This window comes from Topomyia yanbarensis, chromosome 2 (genome assembly GCF_030247195.1).
Source record: "Topomyia yanbarensis strain Yona2022 chromosome 2, ASM3024719v1, whole genome shotgun sequence".
Taxonomy (NCBI): Eukaryota; Metazoa; Arthropoda; class Insecta; order Diptera; family Culicidae; genus Topomyia; species Topomyia yanbarensis.
In genome coordinates this window covers 18,499,454-18,526,285 of record NC_080671.1, presented here as the reverse complement: position 1 = coordinate 18,526,285, position 26,832 = coordinate 18,499,454, and the positions used below count along the sequence as shown (strand labels likewise).

At 38.1% G+C, this 26,832-nt stretch overlaps 1 protein-coding gene across 5 annotated transcripts in view; it reads right to left on the bottom strand.

Annotated features, from left to right (window-relative positions):
- LOC131682232 (protein Shroom) overlaps positions 1 to 26,832 on the bottom strand; it is a 764,905-nt gene that overhangs the window by 407,446 nt on the left and 330,627 nt on the right. For all 5 annotated transcript variants that reach the window (XM_058963577.1, XM_058963578.1, XM_058963580.1 and 2 more), the window contains exon 4: positions 8,224 to 8,435. In XM_058963577.1, coding sequence (XP_058819560.1) covers positions 8,224 to 8,435 — 212 coding nt within the window. The remainder of the gene's footprint in view (positions 1 to 8,223; positions 8,436 to 26,832) is intronic.

The window sequence follows — 26,832 nt, the reverse complement described above, 5'->3', positions numbered from 1 at the left end:
TAAATGTGATTGCATGATGGAGAACTTATCGATAAAAATGTTTTTCTAATGAAAACTTTATACATGTTGTTAAATTTCGTATTAACCCTCCGGCACTCGCGCGAATGGCTCCCCGAATGAGCGGCCGCTGATGCTGAAAGAAGAATTCGCTAGAGTTTCTGAAGGTGTTGCACTAAATACAACAGCGCGAGTGCCAGAGGATTAATAGTATTCCTAACAAAAGCTTTTGACATATTTTTAAAATGCACAAAATATGAAAAATTAAAAAAAAAAATTTTGTAATTTAAGTTTTTAACATAAATTTTTGTTTTTGTGAAAAATGACACAATTTTTTTTAGTGTATATTTTTTCGTATTGAATCCCTCTAACTCGTTCTCAGATAGTTTTGCGGTCTAAAATACAGTAATTGAAGAAACAAATTTTGAAAGGACTGCACGTAGAAGCGTTTACGCCCTTTTGAAAAATTGCTCTTGTATCGAAATATTGCAATTGCCAGAGAAATTCATGGAGATTCATAAACCGAACACAACTGCAAAGTTACGTACGAATCGGCGAAGGTCATATTTAGCGATCGGCCGGTTTCTCATGGAATCCCCCAGTTACTCTCACTTGCCTGACAATATTATAAAACAGGTACACATAAGTTGAAAATATCAAAAAAATAAGTTAGCTTCATGTTCGCGTGATATCGCAGAGCTGGTGATAGTGGAAAGACGTGTGATTTTGAAAATAAGAGTTGAACTGTTTCTCCACATCTACAAATCGCTTGCCATATCGGAATTTTTTTAGCCTATTTTTGACTTTAATTTCTCTAGAACATTTTCTGGAGCGGTAAACTTGGACTCCTATCCATGGAGCCTTGATGTAATTTATTGTCTCCATCCCGGTAGAACACGTTTTGATGAGCAACGGCGTGTGAAGTTTCGATGGACCTGTTTTTCGGATGACATTTTTCTGATCGTTCCAATTTCGTATTTTTAACAGCTTGTAAAAGTGTAGTCTCACACTTTTAACAACATCAGGGGTTTAATATTTAGTCAACTATTAAATAATTGAACTATTTGAATATTTGTTGTTCTAACTCGTAGATAAAAAATAAAAATCTAATTCAAAATCAATAATTCGCCGGTACGGTGGGCCCGGACCGAAGAAGCGACTGGTACGACGGCGAATGCGAGCAGTTAGTCGAAGAGAAGAATGCAGCATGGGCGAGAATGCTGCAACACCGCACGAGGGCGAACGAGGCGCGATATAAACAGGCACGGAACAGGCAGAACTCGGTTTTCCGGACCAAAAAGCGCCAGCAGGAAGACCGAGATCGCGAAGCGATGGAGCAGCTGTACCGCGCTAAAGACACACGGAAATTCTACGAGAAGTTGAACCGCTCGCGCAGGGGTCACGTACCACAGGCCGACATGTGCAGAGATACAAACGGGAATCTTCTCACGGACCAGTGTGAGGTGATCCAGAGGTGGCGGCAGCACTACGAAGAACACCTGAACGGCGACGCAGCAGACGACGAGGATGGACGGTAACGCACCTGGGAGCACGCGCGGAAGACATTACACTACCGGCTCCGGATCTCCAAGAAATCCAGGAGGAGATTAGCCGGCTCAAAAATAATAAAGCCGCTGGGGTTGACCAAATACCAAGCGAGCTACTAAAACACGGTGGCGAGCCACTGGCTAAAGCGCTGCACTGGGTGATTACCAAGATTTGGGAGGAGGAGATTTTACCGGAGGAGTGGATGGAAGGTGTCGCGTGTCCTATCTACAAAAAGGGCGACAAGCTGGATTGCTGTAATTACCGAGCAATCACCCTGCTGAACGCCGCCTACAAGGCACTCTCCCAAATATTATGCCGTCGACTATCACCAATTGCAAGAGAGTTCGTGGGGCAGTACCAGGCGGGTTTCATGAGCGAACGATCTACCACGGACCAGGTGTTCGCTCTTCGTCAAGTACTGCAGAAATGCCGCGAGTACAATGTGCCCACACATCATTTGTTCATCGACTTCAAAGCCGCATACGACACTATCGATCGAGATCAGCTATGGCAGATTATGCACGAGTACGGATTCCCGGACAAACTGACGCGATTAGTGAAGGCGACGATGGATCGGGTGATGTGCGTAGTACGTGTCTCAGGGACGCTCTCGAGTCCCTTCGAATCACGCAGAGGGTTACGGCAAGGTGATGGTCTCTCGTGTCTGATATTCAACATCGCGCTGGAAGGTGTAATAAGAAGAGCAGGGATTGACACGAGTGGTACGATTTTCACAAAGTCCGTTCAGCTACTTGGCTTCGCCGATGACGTTGATATTATTGCACGAAATTTTGAGAAGATGGAGGAAGCCTACATCAGACTCAAAAGAGAAGCCAAGCGCGTCGGACTTGCCATCAACACGTCGAAGACAAAGTACATGATAGGAAGAGGTTCACGAGAAGAGAATGAGAACCGCCCGCCTCGAGTTTGCATCGGTGGCGACGAAATCGAGGTGGTTGAAGAGTTCGTGTACTTGGGCTCACTGGTGACCGCCGACAATGATACCAGCAGAGAGATTCGTAGACGCATCGTGGCAGGAAATCGTGCCTACTTTGGCCTCCGCAAGACACTTCGGTCGAACAGAGTCCGCCGTCGTACGAAGTTGACCATCTACAAGACGCTGATTAGACCGGTAGTTCTCTACGGGCACGAGACCTGGACCATGCTCGTGGAGGACCAACGCGCACTTGGTGTCTTCGAACGGAAAGTGCTGCGTACCATCTACGGTGGAGTGCAGATGGAAGACGGCACATGGAGACGGCGAATGAACCATGAGTTGCATCAGCTGTTGGGGGAGCCACCCGTCTGTCATACCGCGAAAATCGGACGACTACGGTGGGCCGGTCACGTAGCCAGAATGTCGGACAATAGCCCGGTGAAAACGGTTCTCAATTGCAATCCGACCGGTACAAGAAGACGTGGCGCGCAGCGAGCACGATGGATCGACCAGGTGGAAGACGATTTGCGGACCCTTCGCAGACTGCGTGGCTGGCGACGCGCGGCCATAGACCGAGTGGAATGGAGGAATCTTTTGTATACGGCACAGGCCACTTCGGCCTTAATCTGTAAATAAATAAATAAAAAAAATTCGCCGATCTAATATAGCGTTTCTTGCAACTGGGAACATATTTTTAGGATCTTTAACCACAGACTAACAGACATAACACTATGAGAAAATTCCCTCAAAAACATCGATCCGACCATTTTCCCAGAACACTAGCTCCACCTTTTATTCACAGTCCCAAACACTCATTTACTGGTGGGTTACCCCTCAGGTTTGGGAACAAAATCACTAGTGGTCTATCCCCCATATGCTTGTTCATATGTCAATGGAGCCATAATTTGAAATGTGGCCACAGTCGCAACTACAAATATATCTAAAATGACCGTTAAATCGGGCGAAGCTTTGTTTTTGAGTGTTATATCTGTTAGTCTGTGCTTTAACTTTTATTGTTTTAGTTTTGGAATTGTTTTCACCAATACATTTTCCAAATTTCATTTTGGTTTTAGTAAGTAACTCAAAAACTAATAATTTATTTAATTGGGTTTAGGTAAGTGCCAATACCTTATTTAAGGCTTTTTTGGTGATATCGAACGGAGAAAAATGGTGAATGAAGCGAAAGCAATTATGTGAAAAAAAATCCCTCAGTGGCGAGATTCGAACCCGCAGCCTTTGAGACTCCGGCTCAATGCACTGACCTTTATGCTATCCTTGAGATATGATGTCCCAGAAAGAACATATGTTTATCGCACTCCGGCTCGGGTTTTTATTATCGTCTGGAGTCTAATTTGTAGTTCATAACCCATCGTACTTCGGGTGGGTGACAGAGCTGATGAAGACTGTCGATTTCCGGTCCCTTTCCCAGTTAAGGGGTTATACAAAGTTGGAACTCAAAAAATCGAAAAAAAAATTATTGAATATTCTGAAAGTACATACTTTTGAAAACATCTGTGCGATATTTCACCCAAATCGGAGCTCTAGATTTCAAATTACAACCTTTTTCGGTGCATTGGTTCTTCCACGAAAGGAGTTAACACAATGGTTTAAATGCAATTATCTCGGAATTAAGTTTATTGAAAAGTGCCGTTGCGGTGAGCGTGATATCTCAAAAACTATTCATCCGATTTTCAAAAAATTTTTTTTATTGGTTTGTATTTACATTCTCGTGTACTTGAACGATTCCTTTTTTATCAAAATTTTTTAATTTCTTTGCAATGAATTTTTGTTTAAAATTTTGAGCACTACAAAACTCAATTTTGTGATCAAAATATTTTTCTTTGAAAAAAAAAAATATTAGGAAACCGATCCGTTCAAGTACACCACAATACATTTTTCTTCAATAATACTTTTAGTTTTGGATTTTAGTTAAGCGGTTCGGCTTGGAGAGCGTTCACCGCAAACCTTTGCCAAACAAACACGATTCGGGGGATGAGCAATAAGTCCGACAATCTTGAACATTTTTTTCAAATTCAACCTGTTTTTTTCTATCTTCGATAGTGCTACCAACAAACTGTCTTTCGTTTTATCAAATAAAATTTGCATAAAACACTTTCAAAAAATCACGAACTTAGCTTACTTTTTCGCCCCAACCTAGTATATAACCCCTTAACAGAGATATCTTTTTCTGGTACGTCATTTTATCTCAGAGATAGCACAAGGGTTAGTGCATTGAGCCGGAGTCGCGAAGGTTGCGGGTTCGAATCTCGTCTCTAGGGAATTTTTTCACATAATTTCTCTTTCGCTTCACTCACCATTTTGATCGGTTTTCCCCATTGAATTCCACCAAGAAAACTATCTCAAGTCATCAAAATTCATAAATTCTTCTCCCGAAACTATATCCCGACAGCGGGTCTGTTATGTAAGTATATAGTTTTATAGTTTTTAGTTTGTGCACAGAATATGGTTTTGAGCTTTTTGTTACCTTAATTCTCTTATACTCTCCTTAGGTTCTTCCAATTAGTTTTTCACTTTTTAACGACATTCAATCAGCTAGAGATTACTGAGTAGGGAAAGTTATGAAAATTTAGAGCCATAGGACTCAAGTGAGAGCAAGGATGTGAAATATACAGATCGGGAACCTAGAAGTGGCAGGGTCATTAGAAACAGGATTAAAATCTTACAGACTAATCTTTTCTCTTCTGTTGGCAGGAGTCTAGTTTGGGCAGTGTTACTACGAATCGCTCAAGTCTACCAACATGTCTCACGGCAAAGACAGACTTGTTCATGTTTACCATGAGAATCAACCACACACTGTGTGTCTAACTATATGTAACCAATGCACTTTATCTCACTAGATCACTGCACTTGTGCTGACTCAACATTTGTGCCCTGTCATAACGTTATGCCAGCGAGATTTCGGTTATTTGGTTAACCAGAAACGCGGCAAATTCTAAGCAGGATAAGAAAAATATTGCATATTTTTCTTGTAGAAATGAATTATAAAACGGGATAGAAAGAACAACTCATGTCATAAAGAAGGACAATATCCAAATACAAATATTGTAGATTGAAAAGCAAATAAACCGAATTTATTTTAGGGTAAATACATCATATTCGTTACTAATTAGATCCTTTTTATATAGTTCTAAAATATGGATATTCAGACAAATAATCGTTTCGAAAGAATGACATTCATCTAAGCAATGCATTGCAATGGTTTTGGCAGAATGACTCATTCGGAAAATAACCATATCACCGAAATGCCATTCGGTCTATTGTCCAGTTTGGTCAATTGTAGCAACCCAAATAGATTCAGTAGTAATTGTCTTCAAGAACTGCGTGGTTTGTCCAACTATTCGATACTCCCTACATATGTCGGAAAATAAATTTTCAAGATTCGATCTGTCTAACCTTTTTACATTCCTAAATCATGAATAAGATATAGTTTATTAGGAAGGCGTGCACCTTTCCCTGTTGACAATGGCCTGGAGCCGCCAATGTCTGCTCGTTAGCAATTACCGTCGGACGTATTTTAAAGTGGTATCTTAAATAAATCATATTTTTACGATGAAGAGAAGTTAAACTAAAAATAACAACCTCCCGAGAAGTTTCTAGCCAACAAGTACAACCACTTATCGCCGCATGTCTTTAGAACGCCTTTATGATCACACGTTTATGGTACCGTGCGAAGTCCTGTCCCGGGTATCGTTTTACGCGGCCGAACTGACCAGTCTCAACAAGCAATCAGTTGTGTGTCCCGAGTGCTATCTATAGGTACCTATAGTGATTCGTGCTCGGCTGGACTGACTGACCGAACAACGGTCACACCCAAAACGGATCGCGTGGTATGAAACGGGAAAAAAACTATGGCTCCACACCGAAAGGAGCGCAGATCCTTTATCACGCGTCAGCTTAGTCCAGTTCAAGTTCGTGAGTTAACCACTGCTGGCCGATCTGGGTGTCGCCTTTTGTGAAGCAGGCGCCTGCCAAGAATGCTATTCATATCATTCCTGGCGGTCGGTGGCGAGTCCACTTTCCGTCGGTCGTTACAGGGCAACTGGAACTATAGGTGCATTGTGGGACACTGCGCACTTTTGATGGTCAATCGGGTCGTTCTGAAAGTGTGCGCATTAGGCGGAGCGGCGAGTGGTTTATTATCTGGGGCAGTTTTATTCTGCAAAAGCGAGATATGCCGCTGGACAGTTAAGGATCGATTTCGACCGGCTAGAGGAATGCTGCAAATAATACGGCACAGATGCTTGACTACGGTTGTTCACACTTGATCATTTGAGGTGTAGTGAATAAAGTAGAAAAAATGTGCTCATTTATGCTGAGTAATATATACTAGCTGCCTTGTTAGATTAAAGTTTACGAGTTTTATTTTCGTACCAATTTTTTTTAAGAAATGCAAGGCCTGCGTTGGCGGTTTTTTAAACCGAATTTGAACGTTATTAATGCTTGACATGGAATCTGGGTAATGGAATTTCTGAAGTTGGCAATAAACATGTTGCGCGAGATCGTCGGACTGTCACGATCAAATGCAACCTTAAACCTGTTTTTCCACTATTTTGAACTTTCGAGTGAAAGATTGCTGCAAACAGTAGAATGACAAATTGTAAAAATTAAAATACAACCACCTAAACGGTCGTTCACCATTCAACAGCAGTGAACTTCTTTGGCAAGCTTTCAACGGGTCAGAGGTCTAACTCAATTCAGCCATTAAACAAAGAATGGATTTCAAAAAAGCTGTCAAATGTGAAGCTGCTAGTAAAATATTCTTTTAACTCTGACCGAACAATAACGACCGATAACAATATAAAATTTTAACTCAATATGAAAACACACAAAAAGAGAAACCCCGCCAGAAGACTTCAATGACTGCGTACAGGAAATAAACGCGAAACCCGGCGCACAAACAAACCACGATCTCAGAGTCGGCCCCTGTTCGAAACAAAAAATAAATTAACCATAATATGCCAAACGAGCGTATAGAAACGAGAAGAAGAAAAAAAAATCTGCCATCTCAGAAAACACCGGCAAATGAATTGAGCTGTTAATGCAAATTTATCCCCCGAGACTGGTCCGGTGCGGTCGGTCGGTGGCCGCCTGCATGCTGCGACCACGAGCGATTCAGCCTCTCTGACACATACACCACCGCATAGACATATTAACTAGCTTCTAGCTGATTAGTAGCAAGCAACTCGAGACTAGTCGAATCGAATTGAATCTCGGACCGAATTGGACTAAATAGTCTTCCCAGCCCAGCGGCGGCAGCAGCTATGGCGGAGTTAGGTTAGGATATATGTAAGTTGTCATGGTGGGAATGTTCCGGCTTGCAACGACGACGACGACGTCGACAACAACGCCGGCGTGTGTGGTCTTTCTGCAACGGAGGGTAAATTCGATTGCAAAATAAAAAAGATTGATTCAATTCGAATCAACAAGACAGCGTGGGCTGTCTCCACGGTCAATTAGCACATATGAAATTGATGATTTGGAGACGGGAATTGGATACTTTCAAATTTTTGCAGGAACATGCCAAAAAAACCGAACAAAAGTAAAAGGTTCTCACGGATCGATGTGAAGGGTTCAACTCGGGACGGGTGCGTTAGTAGATGCGGTCCAAAAAAATCTACGAATCAATTCGTGATTAATGTGAACATATTTTCGGGAATTTGTTTTAGCATTCAAAGAATATTTTCTTTTTTAAACAGCAATAAGCAGAAAAAATATCTTACCGGCACTGGATAGCGCGGACATGCTGGTGGCATGGCTCGCCTCGGACACATCGCTCATCGAACCGAGCCACTTGAGCGTTTCCGTCGACGAAGTGCTCTCGGAGCTGTTGTTATCCGCGATGCTATTGTTGGACGCCGAAAGCTGCTGTAGATCCTGCTGGGACCAGTTGTGGGCCGATCGGGACAGCAGCAGTTCACTGTCCTGGCGCAATCTGAAAGAGGAAGAAAATAGAAAGGAAAGATGAAGAAAGAATTTCCGTAAAATGTGGTGTGATTTTGGATGGAAAAGGTTAAAAAACGACGAGTGCAGATAAGTTTTACATATTGATCGAAATGTGAAGAAAGATCCCAAAATAAGTTGTAACAATATCTATATCTACAACAATGATTGACCATCAATTGACAAGAACTGAAAAGCAAATTTCGATAACAATGCTACATAAGAACGAATAACATTGTAGTACGGTGTTAATAAACCCGATTTAATCCACCTAACAGCTGGATTAGACATTTCTCATACATATTACTCATTCATTAGTTAGCAGAACTTATGCGAAGTCGAAATAGTCCTGAACGAATAAAATGAGTATTTATGGAATGCGAGAATGACGGTCAAAGCCCCGGTAAAAAAGTATTTATGGAAATTCCATAAAAAGAACAAAATTTAAAACATTTAGAAAATGAAATTAACAAACTGAATCAAATGAATAACACGAATATAAAGATAAAAATGAGGAAAATATGGGTTAATAGGTCAGACAGGGATGGCTTCTCAACTTGCTTAAAAATAGATGTGGTTTTTGAGGTCGCTGATTACGATTATGATAACAAAATTTGAAAGTTCAATATGGCGGTTACACAATGGCAGCTATTTTTAGCCAAGCAGAGTCGCAATATTAGAGCCGTCATTTTGAATTTTGCATTTTCGATATCAGAATCAGAATCAGTGACCCCGAAAACTTCCTCGTAAGACGTTTTGAGCCAATATAAACAAGCATGAAATTTAGTCAAGCACAGTCGTCATATTGGATCCGACATTTTGAATTTTACATTTTCGACGTAAAAATCAGAATCAGCAACCCCAAGAACCTTTTCTATTTTATTTATACGGTTTTTATTATATTTGTGTTTCTGCTTCTCCTGAAATGTTTGCTTACTTGCTTTTTTTTTTTTTCTATTTTTGTGTTAATTTTTGGTTGCAGTTTTCTTAAATTTGTGCTATTTTCGCTAATCTTGATATTCTCGCTATCTGCGGTAATCCTGCTATTTTTATCTTGTTTGCTATTTCTTATGCTCTATTTCCATTATATTTGCCATTTTTCCTATTGTTATTCAATTTGTTTACTTGAACCTGTATGTAGGTTTGACATTATGGGTCTAATTGACATATCCCGTTTAGTTTTTTTGTACTGTTCCAGTTTTGCTATTTTCACTATATTTGCAATTCTTTTATTTCATATGTTTTCGTCATTTTTGTCTAATTAGTTGATTGTTTTTTCTTGATGTTTTTGTTTGCGTATTACTATTTTTATTGTTTGCTGTTTTCCTTAATCTTACCATATTCAAGTGATTTATGTTTTGTTATTTTCCGGTTTTCGCTTTTTTCATTTAAACAAGTTTTGCTCTTCTTGGTATTTTCATTTCATTTTATTTTTTTCTTCCTTTATTTATTTTGCAAATTTTATATTTCTGTTACTTTTTGTATTTTTGTATTCATTGGCTATTCACGTATTTTCCCTTATTTTTTTAGTTTTGCTATAACTCAATAATTGCAATTTTTGCTATTTGCTTTTCATTTAATTTTTAGATTAATTGATGTAACGATATTTTTATTATTTTGACTATACTTTCTAAAATGGAAACATTTATGTTATTTTTTTTTAAATTTGTGTTACGGTGAAGACCCGGTTTTATCAGCACCCGATTTTTCAGCACCCGATTTTATCAGTCCCCGATTTTATCAGATTTTTGGCCCGATTTTGTCAGCCTCATATGAAAAGTGATTTTTTTTGTTGGAGACGGACCACTGCGACCAATATTTAGATCTATTGTGGTATTATGAAAAGTGATACTTGGATGTTTCATGGGCTCTAGCAGCCGAACCAAATTGAATTCGTGTGAATCCTTTCTTGAGCATATTTTTCTTATCTTAGAGATCCGAAATATGCGATTTTTTTTTTAATTTTGCTCTGTCAGACCCCCTTAAGGGAAATTCATACTAAATAATTAGAAAGGGTTATGAGGCTATATCTAGAGACTAAAGAAGAATATTTTTAGAGCTTCGGTTTATTAAAAAGAAAGAAAAATATATGTCCCGATTTTGTCAACGTCCCCGTTTTGTCAACCTAAAATTCACCAAGGGGCTGACAAAAACAGGTCTTGACTGTATTTTTACTCATTTTTGCTAATCTTGTTTTATTCCCTATTTTTTCTATTTTCGAAAATTTTGGTATTTTGTTTTTATATTTCTGTTACTTCTGCTGTCTTTGTCTACATTTGCTATTTCTACTTTCTTTGCAGTTTTTGTTAGATTAGTTATTTTTGATAAAATGGCTACTTTTGCAATTGAAGCTAGTTTTAATATTTTTAGGATTAATGCTACTTTTTATATTTTTATAGTTTGTTTCGGTAGTTTTTGTTATTATTTTGGCAATGTTGTTACTTGTGATAGTTTTGCAAAATTTCGTATTTGTACTATTGATATTTGCTGTTTGTGCGATGACTATTATCTTTATTATTTTATCTATTCATTTTTTCCATGTTCATTATATTTGTCATTTTTTGATATTTTACTTCTTTTGATATTTTTATCTATTATTCCTGTTTTTGTTGTTTTGACATTTCTGCTTCTTTTGATTTTACGTTATTTTTATTATCTTGGCTAATTTTCAATGGCGTAATTCATTTTTTTCTCGTTATTTTCATTATTTTTGCGAATAATTTTCGTTAGTTCATTGATTTTGCATTTCTTTCCATTGGCTACTTTTGCTACATGTGGTATTCTCATCATATTTAGGTATTTCCGCCCCTTTTTCTAGCATTCTTAAGGGGAGGGGGGCAGAGGTAAGGGTTTCATCGTAAAAAAACACTTTTTCGGCTAATTTTTTTTGAAATTTTGCGTGAAGCGAATTGATCAAAAAAATTACATTATAGTGTATCATTTCAATAATATTCTGCAATTTTTATATGAAAAAATATCGACAAACGACTCGCCGACGAAGCTTTTTATAGAACGTCTCTGAAAAAAACACGATTTGTGTTGTTACATTCCATTCAAAAACCACTTAACCGATTACTTTCAAAGTTTGCATACACATTCTATGTAAAAAATACCTAATCCCTACGTTGAGTTTTTGAGATAAATTTTCAATAAAAATTTCTATTTTCCATGAAAAATTCTGACTTTTTATGAGTAATAACCCCCTTAATTGAAAATTTGTCTATAAAACTTTATTTTAAACCATCAAATTGCACGTCATACACCACCAAAACAAGCAAATATCACATGTTGTTAACGATTGTTTATGTGTCATAATTCATTTTGTAAAACAAAATTGATAATAAGACACCCTTTAAATATTCCATTGAAATTGTAATTTTACCTTTTTTGGGTGGTCCGTTTGACAAATTTTGACTCTAATTAATTTTTTATTACAATTTTCTCCATATTCTCGTTATATCGACTATTTTTGCAATATTTGGTATTTCTTCAATTTCGTTTTTTTAATTTTGTAAATTGTGTTATTGTTGCTACTATTTCTCATGTATGATATTTCTTGAGCGTTTTTTCAAAAAGACATATCTGCAATGAGTTACTCTCTTTGTTTACTTTCTGTTTCGATTTTTACGATCGAAAGACGGTGGTTTTAACTAGCTTATTATGCAAAGAGTTGAGGGATAAATGTTAAAGTGACCGAATTATTAACAGAAGAGAAAGTAAACAAAGAGAGTAACTCATTGCAGATTAGTCTTTTTGAAAAAACGCTCAAGATTTTTGTTTTATGTAGTTTTTCGTTAATATTTCAATGTCAGTAGTACTTTTATTTTGACTAAGTTTGCTTCTTTGTACTACTTAAACCAAATAAAATGAATATGGTGCATATAATGCACAAAATGTATATCAAGCATTCCTCGTAAAATTCGTCTTTTTTTTTTCAAGATAACACCAACTTAATGCTAGTTAGATAAGTCCATAGCATCACCAAAATGGCCCTAGTTAACAAAACTTCTGTGCTTACTATCGACACATCACTCGGTGCCAGTCAGTTGTTCAGCGTTCACGCAAAACTTTTTTTTAGTGTCTAACTAGCGCTTATTTGGTGCTGGCATGGACTTATCGAACTAGCATTAAGTTGGTATTAGTTACTGACGAGGAAAATCCAAAATCCGAAACAAACACTACTTTATGTTAGGTCTTGTTTCGTCATGCACAAGAATTTGGCCTTGTCCAAAATTTTTCCCGTTTGAGAATTTTGCATAACACAAAGGGACCATTCATAAATTACGTAACGCGAAAATTGCCCAAAATTGACTTCCCCTTCCCCCATGTAACAAATTGTCACAAATTTCTCTATCCACTCCTCCCCCATTACGTAACAAATTCCTCGAAAAATTTGTTTTTGTTCAGTAAAAACATGTTACGTAACGATCTAGCTTACTCCCCCTTCCCCATATGTTACAACATGTCACAACTTCTCGTACCCCCTCCCCCTAAACGCGTTACGTAAAAAACATCCCAGCTTATATCGGACAAAGCCATCAATATGAAACACCAAAATTTTGTAAAATTTCACATATAAGTTCACTGTAGATTTATCTACAGTGAACTTATATGTGAAATTATGTGACATGTGACATATGTGACATAGTATTTTTTGGAAGATTTAGTGAAATCGGGTGTTCCGGGAGACTTACATGCAGATCGGTTTACTGAACAGACGATTTATTTGGGTATTCAACCCACCTCCGTCATAAATCAATTCGAAGAGCTTATTTGAATATTTGTTTTCTTTGTATTCCTCGTACATTTTGTGCTGCTTTGGCCCATATTTAAATAAACTCTCCTTAAACGACCGAACTGATGGTAAGATGTCGAACAAGATTCGTAATCAACGATTCGGACCTCCCGTTTAAAATCACACGCATCGAACTCGGTTTGATCTTTAAGTTCAAAGATAATCCGTTGATTATTCTAAACATTCCAAAAAATCTAACGCAGAAATATGCCACCGTGACAGATTTCTTGAAAGTTCACCTATATAAAAGCTTAAAATATATGTTATATTCTGTTTATAGCAATCAAATGACGGGACTGGTGACAAATATTTTATGAAGGACTACCGCGTCTACACACCCGCTCACAAAGTTTAGATTGACGGTGTGCTCTTCAATTCGCGTTTGTAATCCGTAGATCTACCCGGACGCATGAGGATGACTATTTCAAAGTTCCCTTGCTTTAGCGAGAGAGGATTTTGAATGGCAATCACACTGAACGGAATAAATCGAACATCTCCCGAGCAAATTCTCATGGGTTCAGACACCATACAACCCCTTAGAAAACCATAATTATGGTCCGCGCCTATCAAAACACCATAAAATGGTCTCAATAACCCATAACTGCACCAAAATATGGTTTTCATATGGGATCATCCGGTCCATGATGATGGTGTTTTTATGGGTTGATCCCATTCAAAACACTATCAAAACACTATGCAGTGGGGGTGAAATTGCACCATGACCATGGGGGTATTATGGGTTTTCCATTTGCTCGAGCTCTTGGCACCGCGATGATTTATATTCTCACTGTATGGCATGGGCTTTTCTTCTGGATGCTAATTCATCTAGCTTACTCCACGATCTTTGCTACAGCTTTAAGAAGGCGGCCAGGGTTTACAGCTCATGACCTGTTCAACTTGTATTTTTATGAAACTGGTAAACAAGCGAAAATCTTTTTAATTTGTATTCTTTGCAATTGATATTTTGTGTAATGCAATTTTACCACGTTCGTTATTAATGCTTTTATCCAACTTTTATTTGAGAACAAGATCGTACCGTGGTTTGTTGGTAGCTTTGGTGGAGTTATAGTTTTGCGCTCCTTAGGTTTTGTACATTGATTTTTCTTTTCAGATCAACTATCTAACATTAATTTTGAGTATTTGCAAATGAAACATGTATGCAGATTTATTTTATGACTTTTTTCGCTTATTTTATGAAGCAGATCATGGTTTCAGCGTATGCAGATCAAGCTTTCAGGTATCCGAAGGTACGGTGGTCGTTTTTTCGACTTTTCTTTACATTGGCGTTGTGTGAACTGTTTGGATTTAGTAGTTAACTGGCACCGATTTGAAGTTAGCTTCGATATATCGTCTACCTGGCAGCAAGTTGGTGTCACTTACTGACGAGTGGAACATGAAACATTCCAATCCAAATTTTCTATGTTAGGTCTTGTGTCATTGAACGCAAATTGGTTTATCCAACTTTTTCCATTTAAACTGTTCGCAGGCGAAGTTACAGAACACACGCCACAAAAAATATTCACTATGGATTTTGTTCTACCTATTTCAACGGTGTTGCTGTTGCTGCATTGGAATAGGTAAAACAAAATCCAGAGTGTTGCATACTCGCCGGCGTTTGGCTTTCATGCCAAAAGACGATTCGTTTCCTTATACTCTTCAGCAACCCACAGCTTCTGTGCTTAGATAACCGAGACATTACACTGTACCAGCAAGTTTTTAAACATTCAGAGATGTTGTGTGAACTGTTTGGATTTTGTATCTAACAGGCGCCATTTTGATTTTAGTTGCTGACAAGTGGAACACGACACATTCAAATCCAACTTTTCACATTTCAGTTTAATGATATGTTTGCATTGACAGGTAATCTATCAAAACAAGTTATTTACCAATTGGAATCAATCAAAGTGATCTATCTAAAACTGAACTCTCTTCTGCATGGATAAAAAATCGCAGTGTTATGTAAATTAGAAAAGCTAAAGATCCGCTTCACCGACCAACTCACAAGTCCGAAATTCTGTGACATTTATTGACAACATGCTTTGAGCCTTTCAAATATGCTTACCTAAATTTTTATTAAGATTAAATCTTTTCGTAACCTTCCAAAAAATCGGAAAGAACTGGAATAGGAGATGGGAATCGAAATAGGAACAAATATAGGAATTGGAAAAAGAGAGAGATTCAAAATAGGCAATGTAATTCGAATAGGAATAGGAATAGGAATAGGAATAGCAATAGGAATAGGAATAGGAATAGCAATAGGAATAGGAATAGGAATAGGAATAGGAATAGGAATAGGAATAGGAATAGGAATAGGAATAGGAATAGGAATAGGAATAGGAATAGGAATAGGAATAGGAATAGGAATAGGAATAGGAATAGGAATAGGAATAGGAATAGGAATAGGAATAGGAATAGGAATAGGAATAGGAATAGGAATAGGAATAGGAATAGGAATAGGAATAGGAATAGGAATAGGAATAGGAATAGGAATAGGAATAGGAATAGGAATAGGAATAGGAATAGGAATAGGAATAGGAATAGGAATAGGAATAGGAATAGGAATAGGAATAGGAATAGGAATAGGAATAGGAATAGGAATAGGAATAGGAATAGGAATAGGAATAGGAATAGGAATAGGAATAGGAATAGGAATAGGAATAGGAATAGGAATAGGAATAGGAATAGGAATAGGAATAGGAATAGGAATAGGAATAGGAATAGGAATAGGAATAGGAATAGGAATAGGAATAGGAATAGGAATAGGAATAGGAATAGGAATAGGAATAGGAATAGGAATAGGAATAGGAATAGGAATAGGAATAGGAATAGGAATAGGAATAGGAATAGGAATAGGAATAGGAATAGGAATAGGAATAGGAATAGGAATAGGAATAGGAATAGGAATAGGAATAGGAATAGGAATAGGAATAGGAATAGGAATAGGAATAGGAATAGGAATAGGAATAGGAATAGGAATAGGAATAGGAATAGGAATAGGAATAGGAATAGGAATAGGAATAGGAATAGGAATAGGAATAGGAATAGGAATAGGAATAGGAATAGGAATAGGAATAGGAATAGGAATAGGAATAGGAATAGGAATAGGAATAGGAATAGGAATAGGAATAGGAATAGGAATAGGAATAGGAATAGGAATAGGAATAGGAATAGGAATAGGAATAGGAATAGGAATAGGAATAGGAATAGGAATAGGAATAGGAATAGGAATAGGAATAGGAATAGGAATAGGAATAGGAATAGGAATAGGAATAGGAATAGGAATAGGAATAGGAATAGGAATAGGAATAGGAATAGGAATAGGAATAGGAATAGGAATAGGAATAGGAATAGGAATAGGAATAGGAATAGGAATAGGAATAGGAATAGGAATAGGAATAGGAATAGGAATAGGAATAGGAATAGGAATAGGAATAGGAATAGGAATAGGAATAGGAATAGGAATAGGAATAGGAATAGGAATAGGAATAGGAATAGGAATAGGAATAGGAATAGGAATAGGAATAGGAATAGGAATAGGAATAGGAATAGGAATAGGAATAGGAATAGGAATAGGAATAGGAATAGGAATAGGAATAGGAATAGGAATAGGAATAGGAATAGGAATAGGAATAGGAATAGGAATAGGAATAGGAATAGGAATAGGAATAGGAATAGGAATAGGAATAGGAATAGGAATAGGAATAGGAATAGGAATAGGAATAGGAATAGGAATAGGAATAGGAATAGGAATAGGAATAGGAATAGGAATAGGAATAGGAATAGGAATAGGAATAGGAATAGGAATAGGAATAGGAATAGGAATAGGAATAGGAATAGGAATAGGAATAGGAATAGGAATAGGAATAGGAATAGGAATAGGAATAGGAATAGGAATAGGAATAGGAATAGGAATAGGAATAGGAATAGGAATAGGAATAGGAATAGGAATAGGAATAGGAATAGGAATAGGAATAGGAATAGGAATAGGAATAGGAATAGGAATAGGAATAGGAATAGGAATAGGAATAGGAATAGGAATAGGAATAGGAATAGGAATAGGAATAGGAATAGGAATAGGAATAGGAATAGGAATAGGAATAGGAATAGGAATAGGAATAGGAATAGGAATAGGAATAGGAATAGGAATAGGAATAGGAATAGGAATAGGAATAGGAATAGGAATAGGAATAGGAATAGGAATAGGAATAGGAATAGGAATAGGAATAGGAATAGGAATAGGAATAGGAATAGGAATAGGAATAGGAATAGGAATAGGAATAGGAATAGGAATAGGAATAGGAATAGGAATAGGAATAGGAATAGGAATAGGAATAGGAATAGGAATAGGAATAGGAATAGGAATAGGAATAGGAATAGGAATAGGAATAGGAATAGGAATAGGAATAGGAATAGGAATAGGAATAGGAATAGGAATAGGAATAGGAATAGGAATAGGAATAGGAATAGGAATAGGAATAGGAATAGGAATAGGAATAGGAATAGGAATAGGAATAGGAATAGGAATAGGAATAGGAATAGGAATAGGAATAGGAATAGGAATAGGAATAGGAATAGGAATAGGAATAGGAATAGGAATAGGAATAGGAATAGGAATAGGAATAGGAATAGGAATAGGAATAGGAATAGGAATAGGAATAGGAATAGGAATAGGAATAGGAATAGGAATAGGAATAGGAATAGGAATAGGAATAGGAATAGGAATAGGAATAGGAATAGGAATAGGAATAGGAATAGGAATAGGAATAGGAATAGGACAAGGAATAGGAATAGGAATAGGAATAGGAATAGGAATAGGAATAGGAATAGGAATAGGAATAGGAATAGGAATAGGAATAGGAATAGGAATAGGAATAGGAATAGGAATAGGAATAGGAATAGGAATAGGAATAGGAATAGGAATAGGAATAGGAATAGGAATAGGAATAGGAATAGGAATAGGAATAGGAATAGGAATAGGAATAGGAATAGGAATAGGAATAGGAATAGGAATAGGAATAGGAATAGGAATAGGAATAGGAATAGGAATAGGAATAGGAATAGGAATAGGAATAGGAATAGGAATAGGAATAGGAATAGGAATAGGAATAGGAATAGGAATAGGAATAGGAATAGGAATAGGAATAGGGATAGGAATAGGAATAGGAATAGGAATAGGAATAGGAATAGGAATAGGGATAGGAATAGGAATAGGAATAGGAATAGGAATAGGAATAGGAATAGGAATAGGAATAGGAATGGGAATAGGAATAGGAATAGGAATAGGAAAAGGAATAGGAATAGGAAACGATAGATTTATCATAAATTTTCGGCAGCCGGATGCCATGAGCAATAAACGCAAAATAACACATTTGAAAGTTGCATAAATCGTATCACTTATTATAGCAACTACGAGTCGTGCGGTCATCATGATCATGCTCATATAATCGATTTTTTATTTCAGGTTGTACCGATATCCTATTAGACAATCTTTCAATACTGTACAAGAGTTAAACATGTACATGACGCCACTTTAGTAACCAATATTTTGAGATGGGTTCATATGTCGAAATGATAAATATGATTTTTATCAAAAGTATGGCACAGTATCGAAAATATCGGAACTTTTTTCGGAACCGGAATATGCGAAATCGTTTTTTGTTCGAGTAGACTATAGGAATGAGCAAAAAGAAATTGATCTCAGAAGATTTAGTAAGTAGTGAATATGCGGTCGACTTCATTTCATCAGTACCTGGCAGATGAACTAGGCCACACAGATAGATGCTAAACCCAACATATAACGCTACAGACAGAAGTTTTGATTACTGTTGAATATAGATCAAAACCAGCTGGTAAGTTAATGCGTTGCACTTTGTTATATTACTCTGTAAGTAAAGAATTCACAAAATGGTTGGTGAGAAGAACAGTAATGTGGTAAAGTAAAAAGATTTGGTTAGAAATAACCTTACCGGTGATTCTTCAGACTTCCCTTCAAATCTAAAACAATGCATTCGAATGCAGTAACTAAAACACATCCTCCAACCGTTACTTCATTTGCAAGCACCACCGTCGACCTCCATTCCCCGAGAAACCGTCAGTCCGCGCAATTGGATCCATTTATTGTTAATGCCAATATTTACTGTTTGCTCTTCAGGTTTCGATTGGCACCGGGGCTGCGATTCAAACCGACAAGATAACACCCCACACCACCGCGGTCGTTGCTTTCGATTGTTCCTCAGATATATCTACATTTTTTTTTCGCGTACACATAGATTATACTGTCAGGCAAATCCGTAATCCATTCAGCCGCATATTTACCTTCCTTATTTATGGATGTCGCGGCTGGTTGCGATTGTCCCGAGCTGATTGTTCGATGTTTACCGAATTCATGTTGCCCGTACGTCAATATTTGTGCCGTGTGCCGGGAGTTCAATATCTTTCTTTGTGCAAATGACTATTGACTGGCTGGCTGGCTGGCTGACTGGCTGGCGAAGACGATAAAAATCTTTCCTTTCTTCCTTTAATGATTATGACGAGTCGATGGAGTTGCACGGAAAGTGGTGGAATGTTTCTTTCATACAATGTATAATATTTATGGCTTTCTGGAACCGATCAGCAAACCACAGTACCTACTGATTCAGATTTCGAGTAATACATTGTATTGAGCCGAAACTGCCAAATTCAGAAGACTCTACGTCTCCAGTTTAAATCTAACCGAAATAATGGCGAAAAAATTTACCCCAGTTCTGTCGTTTGTTGGGCTAGCTAGCGAGTAGACATAAAAAGAAAAACCTATTTTAATCCACCTAGCGGTGCAATTGTGCCTTTCTCAATCATGAATCACGAGAATGTGTGCGTTGTTTATATTCATTAAAAACTTTTAAATGCATATATTACATTTTATTATTATACATCACATGACAACTATATACAGGAAAATAAATCATTATTCGAGATCTAAAATTTTGAAAAAGAAAAAACAGCCACAGTAATATTGAACTGAAAAAAGGTGCGAAATCGGCAAAGTCCCAAAAAGCTGATTTAAAAAAAAAAATTTCGAAATAACATAAAATCTCGACGTTTCATGCATTTTAAAGATGTTTGTCATCAAAAATACGAATTCGATTTCTGAAATTTCATGGGGTCCCCCCTTTGAAAAAAAAAATTGAGTTCCGGCTTATATGGGAATTTCATATGTGACGTGACGATTTAGTCTATATTTCCGGACCCATATAAGCGATCCGTATGAAGTTTTATACACATCTGTGGGGATATTATAGCTATCATTTGGGACTAAGTTTGTGAAAATCGGCCCAACCATTTCCGGGAAACTGATGTGAGTTCGTAAATTTTGAAAGATGGCCGCTTTTCCCGGGCACTTCCGGAACCGTCTTTGGTGGTCAATGTAGTCAACGAAAGTTTGTTTGGCTGTTGGTGACCTAGAACAGCAAATTTAAGTTGTTTGAGAGACATTTTAGCGAAATTTTTACCTTTTTTGCTTTCATCGGAGTATCGGTTTGAATCACAATTTGCTATGTAATCGCACGCCACAACCCGTAACTCCGGAACCGGAAGTCGGTTGGGGATAAAATTCAATAGCCTATTGACGGGGACGCAACATCTTTCATTTGAGACTAAGTTTGGTTGATTCGGTCTAGCCACCTCCGAGAAACCGATGAGACTGTTAGTCTGAATTTGGATACTTCCGCCGGGGCTTCCGGAACCGATGATGGTGGCCAATGTGACCAAAGAGACTTTGAATGGCTGTTAATGACCTAGTACTACAAATCGAAGCAGTTGTGGTCACATTTTGGAAAAAATTTCACCATTATACATTCATTGCAGAATTTCTTAAAATCGACATTTTCTGCGTGATCGTACTCATCACCCTGTAATTCCGGAACCGGAAGTCGGATCCATTAGAAATTCAATAGCAGCCTATGGGAACGTTGCACCTTTCATTTGGGACTAAGTTTGTAAAAATCGGTTCATCCATCTCTGAGAAAAGTGAGTGAGATTGTGTTCGCGTACACACACACAGACGCACATACACACACACATACATACACACACACATACATACACACACACAGACATTTGCCGAACTCGACGAACTGAATCGAATGGTATATGTCACTCGGCCCTCCGGGCCTCCGTTAAAAAGTCGGTTTTCAGAGCAATTGCAATACCTTTCTATTGAGAAAGGCAAAAAACTGCCGACCCGCGAGTAAGTCTCCGGGGACCTCAATTTTCCCACAGAAATGTAACTGACCTATCCATAAAAAATAATTACCACCATCGACAGTTCGATCTGCTCTCCGCACAGCGGTCCACAACTCGTTAAATCGCGCAGGCAAACATTTTCCCGCCCGTCAGCAGTCAGCTTGTGTCCACTCCGGCGGCTGATCCCCGTGAGGTCTCACTTTTTTTTCGGGTCCATTCCATCGGTGATCGTGTGATGATCATAATCGTTTCTTCCGTGTTTGTTGCGATGTGCGCGCTTCTAACATCGATTGGTGGAACTACCGACGGCGTGGCGGTGTGCATCTCGTGGCTTGTGGCAGAAGTCCCTGCGCTGGAGCGAATCCGACGAAACGATGACGACGGAAGGGCGAATCCATGTCGCCCCGAGTCGTGGGCACACGAAGACCCATAAACATAACCATTAAGATATGCTTTGGTTTGGTTTAATGCTTTCTTTCCGTAATCATCATCTTCAGCCGCCGCTACAGCACACGAACGCTCTCGGGAATAATGAGTGCAGCACAGTTCGGCCATAAAGTTGGACAAATGTCGTCGATGTCGAGCGGACCGTGTGGTCTGACCCAGTTCAAACAGACCGTCGCGGTTCCAGATGGTTTTGGAGTAGAGATGCACGCGAGGTCCGCGTTAAGAAGTGGTGCAAATCCGTGCTCTAATTTCAGCAAGTTCAAGTGACCCTCTTAACTCGGGTCAATATTTGCACAAATTAGTGACGCTCTTTTCTACTAGGGAGAGCACAGTTTATCGATTCATGAAGACATTTCTGAGGATAGCCGCTATTGGCAGGAGCTATATTTGGTCTGCTATGTTAAACGCCTTTTATAGAGTGGAGTTGTGTAACGTACCGTTAGACCTTCCTCAAAAGATGAGTAAGTTGTTGGCCACGATTCTGACTATGTCGCACCTATTACGGTGTCCTCTACTCTCGAGGGGAATAATTTGCGAGAATACATAGCGATATGTTTAGAGAATAATTTAAAAAGTATTTAAATCGGAACAAAATTTTTAAATTTTAACACTCTTAGAAAAACGTCATTAAGTAAGCGTTAAAATACGTTTTATCTCGTAGTGTGAACGAAGTATAAGACCAATTACGGCGGGGCATGATTCTGATTGTGATATTGAGTGTACTCTTCAGACATGTGGGTGTCAGAAGGAGCTTTTATTTGTTGATACCTCGCTTTGGTTAGATTCTATGTGCTATAGCGTTCACTAAACCATCGGGGCGTTTTTGTGTTTGCAAAAACTTGGGCATAGATGTACGAGGATGATCGCGAAAGGCTCGAACGTTTATATGTTAAAGTGTTCAATCGTGTACGCGTTTCTATGTCGCGTGTGCTAGCGTGTATGTTACTTTGCGTGTATGAGTTCGATTTTATAACCGTGTGCCTATTCGTATATTTGCCTGTGCGCTTTAATGATCGAGCAGATCGGATTGACCTAGGCTGCTAGCATCGACGCTAGGAGCTGACGGACGTGACAGATTCATAATTGCTTTGGAACGCACGTTTGAATAATCGTACTTCAGATTGCATTTGTAAATCCGTAGGTAAGCGAGATTATGGGTGTTGGTTTGCGTGGATGATCGCAATTGCATGTTCGCGTTTATGACTAATGTTTTACTATCGCGAAGAGCTCGAGCGTTTGTATGTTAACGAGTTTGATGGAGTGGGCGTGTGTATGTAGAGTACGTGTAGCTTCATTTGTATAAATTCGTTTGCATAACCGTGTGCTTGCATATTCGCGTGAACTTTCGAATAGTATGGTTGAGACCCAGAAGGAAGTAAGTTTTCCCATATCACTAGAGTATCCGGTAAAGAGACTGAAGGCTTCCAGACGTGATCGATTCATGAAAACGTGGGGACGGGAGTTGATATAATCGTACTTGAGACCGCCTTGATGAATTCGTAAGTTCTAACATATTGACTCAATCGCCGGAGCGTTATATGTATGCGAGATAGCGATTGCACGTTCGCATGCAATCTATACATAGTTTTATACAATCGCGAAAAGCACAAGCGATTTTAGATTAGCGTGATTTATCGCGTGCATGCCTCATGCCGCGGATGCTAACGTGCGAATAATTTCGCGTGTTTCATTAGTTATGGACTTGGAGATTCGCTGGCTTCAAAAACGAAAACACTATTTGAGTTTCTGAGTGCGTGAAGGCCAGCAAGAAAAGGAGTTCTGATTAAGCTGATCGGAATTAGTGGTTTGGTTTGGCAAGCCAATGCAATCTGCACTATGCTATATTTCTGCTTTGTGGAGAAAAGTTTCGGTAACAATATTTTATCTCCGCTGCTCAGAAACACAAAACGTGTTTTCATTTTTGGAGCTAGCTTCAATGCGGCGTTAACTTATCTTTGTCACTCAGTAGTGTCCGATTCTGATCAGACAAACTAATTTAATTATAGGTTTTGTGTCCTTTACGCGCAAATTAATTTTTCGCCGCTAAGGAAAAATATAGCAAAAAATGGGACCGCTCATTTGTGTAAAATCGTTTTGGGTAAAAACGATGGGAGAATAATGCCGGTAGGCAATATGCAAGGACCAGAGTTTTAATGTCAAAAAATGTTTAGTGTTGAAGCTTTCCGTGACATAACTTTTGTTGGTTCTATCGGTTAATAAGTTAATAAGATACTTCATACTGTCCAGGCATGACGCAGACTCAATACGTGCTCATATGACCCTTTTCCTAATTTTTCTTAACGTTCTTCTTTCGCTTTCCTACTCTACCATGAGTAATGTGGCCGTTAATAATAAAAATATTTACTATTTTCCAGTCCCTCCCTAAATGAATGTTGTTACAACGAAACAGAAAAAAAAATAACTCACAGTCGTTATAAAAAAATTTTACGTTCTTAAGTGTGAGCAGTTCAACGCTTCTAATACTCCCAGGTTGTTTTACGCGGAGGATACGTTCCGCGCACAGTGGCGTAGCTATATCAAATCCATGGCCAAAATTATTTCACATGTTTTTAAGCTTTTTTATACGATAACAAGTAATGAAAAATGGTTTTTCATGATTTTAGACTATTTATGACCAAAATATGAAAATATTAAACTTCCTTGCAGTGTGATGCAAAGCCGAAAATAAACGAATTCCACGAGCATTACTATTTTTCAAAGTAAACGTGTTTTAGAGCAATCTATCAGTTTAAGGAAACTTCGCATTGAGATTTAGTCTGTTTCAACTGTTTTCATAAATTAAAACATTTTGTGTCAAGTTCATGTTTATTTTGCTTTTCTGGTTTTCTTATAGTAGAAAAAATATTCAAGTTTTTGTAAATTAGGTAATAGAAATCTATCCAAGTGATTATCGTATTCAATCTGGATTATTCACGTTAACACTTGCAATCTGGAGACAAGGAGCTGGATTAAGAAGATTGCATAATTTGTTTGATGCTTCGCTTACGTTTCCAAGGTAACTTGTGTACGTTACGTTTCATATAGCAAGGTTAGTGGAAGTTATATTTCACACTCTTGTATATGACTATCGTGGTCATAATAGCTCAATTTGGTTAATGGACGCAATCTAACAAAAAATAATATGGGGGACTCAAATCATTCTTGTCATATAAGCTTGAGCTTGTGCGACCACCCCTGACCGCTACTCCGTTATCGATCTGGACTAGCTGAAGTTGCACATGGAATAAGTAGATAATTATATTTGGGAGTAGCGAAACATCATTCAATGTGCAACTCCTGGTAATCCTAAATTGTTACGTAGATCGCGGGAGGAAAGTGAAGGAATGGTTAGTCCGATACTTGCTTTTGCTAGAGGACGCACTACTGCGCACTCCACAAGTATCACGGGAGGAGGATATTTGTTAGTAAGGTGCCATGCACTAATTACGTAAGGCTTTTTTAGAGCTTTTCAACCTCCCCCTCCCTCCTGATAAGAGTTCGTAGGATTTTGGTGAACTCCCCCTCCCCCCTACGTAAGATCTTATCATGATTTTCGTAATTAAAAAAGCATATTGTTAATTCATTAAATAGAAAGATAGCGAAAACGATACTTAAAGAATTATTACAAGAAAATTAATGACAAAATTCAACTGCAATCATTAGCAGTAATTTTATTAGCATCTTAATTTTTCCCAGTAGAAATTTCAGAATAACTGCTGGGAGATATCCAAAAGCGCCGATTTGGTCCTTATAGTCTGCTTCGCTATATTCGGAAATAGTTCCTTGTGATGTAAAACCTCTTCTGGTGGGAATTAATTCTGAGTTCCAACTGTGATGCTTATCGTACGCGTAGCTCCGAAGAAAATTCGTAGATGGCTGTCTACGAATTTTCTTGAAGTCAAATACAGTTCACACTCTGCAAATATTCGGTCTACAAGATCTTTGACAATCGCATGACAGAACATTTTCCGGTCACCTTGCGGAAGCGAAAATTTGAAAAAGGATGTGAGCCTAATAACACGGTATCAACACTTCCTAACTTCCCCGCTAGATACCAAGGCCCGGGTTTTTATTATCGTGTGATGTCTAATTTTTAGTTCATTACCCATCGTACTTCGGTGGGAGTCAGAGCTAATGAAGACTGTCGATTTCGATTGTCGATAGCGGGGAAGTTAAATAGATCAAATGTGTTGGGGTGATCAGCTGCCGTTGTGTGTGATTCTCGCTTTGCAGGCAGGGTACGATCACCGTCGCCAGTGGGATAATCATATGTTCTTTCTGGGATGTCGCCATACCCAGGGATAGCATAAGGGTTAGTGCATTGGGCCGGAGTCTCAAAGGTTGCGAGTTCGAGTCTCGCCTCTGGGGGAATTTTTTTTCACATGATTGCTTAGCTTCACTCACCATTTCCGATCATTTTTCCCCGTTGGATACCACCAGTCCTAAATAAGGTATTGGCACTTAAGTCAAAAGACAAAAAAAATTGAATTATTAATACAAAAATCATCAAACGAAAACGCTTTTCTTTTTAAGCAAAACGTTAGAGTATGTTTCGAAGAACAATTTAAGTTGAAAATATGGACAAATAAACAAAAACTATATTTTTTCTATTTTGGCCAGGATTTGAAGTTAGTTACGGCTCTATGCAGCGTTAAAAAAATCCGCGAAAAGATATTCGTTAATTGGAAAATCCGCGTAAAAAACCGCGGTAATTCGAAAATCTGCGTAAAAAAACGAATATTTCTGGAAGCTTTTTTTGCGCAGATTTGACAACTAACACGGCTTTTGAAAAAAAAATTTTAAAATAAAAAAAGTCCTTTTGAATGCAAAAGACTTAGAAGATTTTCGGAAATATGAAAGAGACGGAAGTCTCCTTAGTCTCAAAAATATGGGTATTTTCGGAATGGACTTGACAAGTAAGTGCCAG